Source organism: Ziziphus jujuba, chromosome 2 (genome assembly GCF_031755915.1).
Source record: "Ziziphus jujuba cultivar Dongzao chromosome 2, ASM3175591v1".
NCBI lineage: Eukaryota > Viridiplantae > Streptophyta > Magnoliopsida > Rosales > Rhamnaceae > Ziziphus > Ziziphus jujuba.
The window spans coordinates 9,824,239-9,829,291 of record NC_083380.1 but is presented as its reverse complement, the minus strand read 5'-3'; the positions used below and the strand labels follow the sequence as shown (position 1 = coordinate 9,829,291).

At 30.6% G+C, this 5,053-nt stretch overlaps 1 protein-coding gene across 1 annotated transcript; it reads right to left on the bottom strand.

Moving 5' to 3' along the window:
* Positions 1 to 1,204: 1,204 nt before the first annotated feature.
* Positions 1,205 to 3,304, bottom strand: LOC107418263 (probable pectate lyase 5). Its single transcript, XM_016026951.4, has 4 exons — positions 3,119 to 3,304; positions 2,280 to 3,026; positions 2,002 to 2,140; positions 1,205 to 1,878 (listed from the first exon to the last, which is right to left on the bottom strand). The coding sequence occupies exons 1-4, from the start codon at positions 3,238 to 3,240 to the stop codon at positions 1,657 to 1,659; spliced, it is 1,230 nt and encodes a 409-aa protein (XP_015882437.1). The 5' UTR covers positions 3,241 to 3,304; the 3' UTR covers positions 1,205 to 1,656.
* Between the last annotated feature and the right edge of the window lie 1,749 nt (positions 3,305 to 5,053).

Below are 5,053 nucleotides of genomic sequence, written 5' to 3'. Positions count from 1 at the left end.
GAAGAAGAAGTATAAGGCTAGGTAACCAACACCATAAGGTGGGAACTCAAAAACCCAAATCTAAAGCTAGGTAACCAACACCATAAAGTGGGAACTCAAAAACCCAAATCTGTCGAGTATCAACCTTACCTATTTCAAGGGCTCCTTTATTATTGTACCCTACTTCAACGTGCATGTGCTTTGCTTTCAAACTTTGAACATGAATTTGCCTTTCATATCCACATAAATCAGGAAAATATGTATACATATATATATATATATATATATATATACAAATTTAATACCATAGAACAGTCTTCCACCTTATAATAGAAGAGATTTAATAATATAATAAGTAAAATTGTCATATTTTCGGTTGAATTTTTAATTTTAGATCGTTAATTTAGATTGTATAGTGATTCAAATAATTTTTCACTATATCATGTTATGATCCATTATAAAATCAGTAGATAGTTTTTGATAAGACGGTTATATATGTATATATTTATACATATGAATGTTTGAAGGATGATATGAAACTTTGTCAAAATTTGTGGTTGTAATCAATACCATCAATCCACTACTGCAAATGCATCCATCAAAAGGAGATCCATTTACAGCACGCATGTGCTTTCTCCTTTAGTTATCACACCTAATCAATTCCTCTCATTCATATTAAAATTCAAACTTTTGGGTCCTACATTGTATTTTAATATTATTTTTGTTACTTTGAGAAGGAGAGGGTTTCTTGGCTTTAGCCATGACTTTTGCTAGGGCTTTTACTAGTTCCATTGGTAGTTTTGTTTTAATTTTTTTTTGTGTAATCCTTCTATAACCTTGGAAGGAGCGCAAAAAATACTACATAGTCAAAAATGGAAGATTGCCATATACTTCTTGTCTGTTGCAAAATATTGCTATTTGATTCCCCTTTACCCACTTTTTAATGACAATATTTTATATTGGAGATGATGCATGTTCTATACCCCAGATTGTTTCTTTTTGTAGTCCATTGGACAATCACACTAACAGTTACGGTGGTAGTTGGATTTTACCTATCTTTAATACCTTAAATTAAATTCTAGCGGTGGGAGTTGATCAAAACTAGCTTTTACTTTTTCTGTTTTCATTTGAATTTTAACTTTCCTTTTGTCCTTTAGCCACAATGTGTAGTTTCTTGTAAATACAGTACAAAATTGCTCTTGGAAGAGAGACAGAGAGATTGAGATTGAGAGAGAAATGATAGATCATTAAAAAAAAAGAGCATTACAAATTTAAACAGATAATTTAGTGTAATCAACACTTCTGCATTTGCTTTCTCTTAACCCTTCATGATTCTACAAAAGAATCCCTTAAATGGGTTTTTAACAGAGACTTAACAGGCAGAGGTCGTAATCATGACATTGAGTAAAAACCAAAAAAAAACAAAAAAAAAGTAGAAAATATTAAAATTGGGTGGAAGGGGAAAAAAAAAGGGAGGGAAAGAAAAAGCCAAGAAAAGGTAAATTCTCACTTGAGATGACCTTTTCTTTTATGCTTTTTTCTATCTTTCCTCATTTAACTCTTTTTTTTTTTTTTTTTTTTCACCTTCAACTATAATAAATATATATATTTTTACTAAAAATGACTTGCGAGAAATGCTTTTTTTTTTTTTCTATTTTTTTTTTCAATCTGTCACAATCAGCAACGAGATCCTTTTCTGCAACTAAGTGAACCTGCTCCCATCGTTATCGTACCGACAAGTGAAGATGGTCTTGCTCCCAAGCTTGAAGCTTTGGCATAGCTTGAGGAAGCTCCAGCACCAGAGGCTGTGAAAAATGCACCATTTACCATCAAGTCTCCTTCTGACCTCCAATTCCAATTCTTCCATTCACTTTCTGGTGCATCTTCATGCTTGGTCACCTGCATTGGTTCACATCAAAAATCATTTTCCAAAATTTAAGATTTTGAAAATATAGTATTATTATAGCATTCAAAAAGCAAAAAAGAAAAAGTTTTTTAACTTTTTCGAAAAGGGTTTCTCACCTCTTTGCTGAATCTGTCATTAGGGGCAGCAAATCTATTTCCTTGGCTATTGATGGTTGGGTCTGCACTTCCTCCAATGGCATACATCTCCCAATGAGTGTAGTCGTTGTTCACCACATGGAAATACCCATGCCTACACCTGCAAAACATACATAAAAAAACACATCAATTAAAAATTCAAACATAATAAAAAAGAAAAAAAAACAGAAAATCTATATATTTAAATGTAACTTTCTTGGGGAAATACAACAAAATTTCTTTCTTTTTTAATTCTATACCTTGGCATTCTTTGAACTAAGCCTTCTCCAAAATGGTTGAAAGCAATAGTGACCTGCATGTTTTTATCTTGTGTGTAAGTATCACTGTGACCCAACAACATGACCTTATCATGATGTGTCATGTAATTGTTAGAGATGGTAATAGCTGTGGATCCATGAATTGCATCAACCAAACCGTCATGACAATTTGATAGAGAACAATGGTCCACCCAAACATGACTTCCACCAAAGATGGATACCCCATCACCGTCTGATATGGTCCTCCACCCATAGTGCCCTGGGGAGTCCCTGACATAAGTATTACCTCCTTGTTTACAGTCATGAATATTAATCCCATGTATGATAATGTTAGTCACAAACTGTACAGTGATACATGGCCCACCAGCAATGTGCACACTAGCTCCTCTTCCATCAATGGTTTTGAAAGAGTTCATGATCAGCTCCTCTTTCAACTTGATCACCATATCTCTAGCAAAGATAATCCACAATGGCTCATCTTGGATAACCGCGTGTCGTAAAGTACCAGGCTTTGGGTTTACAACATCATAGTCGCCAGAATCAGTGACCACATAAATCTTCCCATCTCTGCCTCCAATTGCATTTTTACCAAATCCAATTGCACAATCAGCCAAACGCTGACGATTCTTATCCCAATTCGGATCACACCTCCAGCAATCATCAATGGGGTTCCCTGACCCACAAGAAAGATAACCCAATTCCCTCCTAGCAATGGAGGCATTGATGCTCCTGCAAAGCAAAAAAGACAAACACATTTTAAGCGCAGAACAAAAACAGAGTAAGTAGTACAATGAGGCCGTTCTGATATGTGTGTTTCTTACCTGTGAACTTCTTCAACGACACGTTCAGGGTCTGGAACTGGTGAAGAGGAAATGAGGGTTGATGGGCTGAGGAGAGAGGAGAGGAAGAAGAGGAAGAGAGAAAGTGAAGAAGGAAAAGCCATTGATGCAGAGAAGGTGTTTGTTGGTGTTCTCTGAGAAGAGAATGAAGAGGGTGAGAAGCGAAGGAAAAGAAGAGTGGGTGTATATAAAGGGATTTAAGGCCGGGTTAATTGGCGTGATTAAACTAATTAAAACTAGTGGAGTGGGGCCCAATTAGCTCTTCGTGATTTCTGGATTTACGGGATTCCTCTCTCTCTCTCTCTCTCTCTTTCTCTCTCCCCCCACTACTCACTGTGGTAGTTTTGGCCGTTAAGCAAGCTGTCAATAAAGTTAACAACCATTTTATATTTTTTAATAAAACAATTTAATATGAAAATAATGATTCTTTTATTATTATTATTATTTTTTTTTTTAAGAAATGCAAAATGAAAATGAAGCTACCGGGTGTACTATCATTTTAAAGGATGTGGGGTATCTTTGTTCTTTCCTTTTTATTTTTATTTTTATTTTTTCCATAAAGGTAGGGAAGGAATATAGAATAAAACACTTATCCATAAAATTCTCAATATTTTGATAATTATGTGCATCTATAAAATGCGCATGCATCATTCTTTTCCAGGTGGGAAATTTTAAAAATAGAAGAGAATTTAATTAGGTATATATATATTTTTTTCTAAAGTATATTTGATACGAAATGAATAATGCATTGACTTATTCCATGAAATGTTATAACTAGATTGAAGTGGATAAGGTCATTGTTTTTAATTGATTAAGAAAAATACACAATAAGTATCTAAATTGGGTTTTGATGAAGGATTTTAGCTAGAAATACACTTGGAATGAACTCATAATAGTTATTTGTCAATTTAAGAAAAAAAAAAAAATATATATATATATATATATATATAAATATATTGTATTTTGAAATTTAGATCATGTGTTCCATTTAGTATGTCTAGCTGGTATATATTTAGTGCATGCGTGTTTTGCCCTGTTGACAGTATCTTACATCTTACATTCTCTATTTGAACGGAATGTTCCTATATGCAATAGATACAAGAATAAGAATAAAATAATTATTTTATAGATTTATAATCTATTGGTATATAGAATTATTATTCTTAATAAAATAGGAATAATTATTCATAAAAATAAAACCAAATTTATTAAAATATAATAAGGATAATTTTTAAATTTATCTATATCAAAATACAAGAATAACAATTTGTAAGATTTTTTTAAAAATATCTATTCCTTCAAATAGGAGCTTATCCATTGGTATGAATAATTACTCCTAAATTCAAAAAGGTATCAAATGTGGGGAAAAAAAAAAATATATATATATATATATATATATAATTATTCTATTCCAATATTTATTTTATAAATCAAAAGCATCATTATTATTAATTTTTTTTAATCTTTAGTATGGTTTTTAATTTAAGAATAACTATTCCATGGACTTTTTTTTTTTTTTGGTGAATTACTATTCCATGGACTTAGATAGGTTTTCATCTCAGGAAAAAATAATTTCATTTTAAAATCTTAAAATTTCTATTTATATATTTAAATTTAAATAAATTTTAAAATATCTTTAATATATTTTGATAAATTTAGATTTAGATCGATGATCATATACTAAAATAATATAAATAAATATAGTATTTGATTTTTAATTAATTTTTATCAAATTTAAACATTTTTCAAATAAAAATATTTATAAAAACTAAATCTTAATTTTAATTTAATATTTTTTCCAAACATATAATTATGAATGATTATTATTTTTTTATTTCCATAATTAACTATTCTTGCTTTATTAAAAATATTCATTTTTTATACCAAATATGTTCAAAAAGTTTATGCATTTGGTAA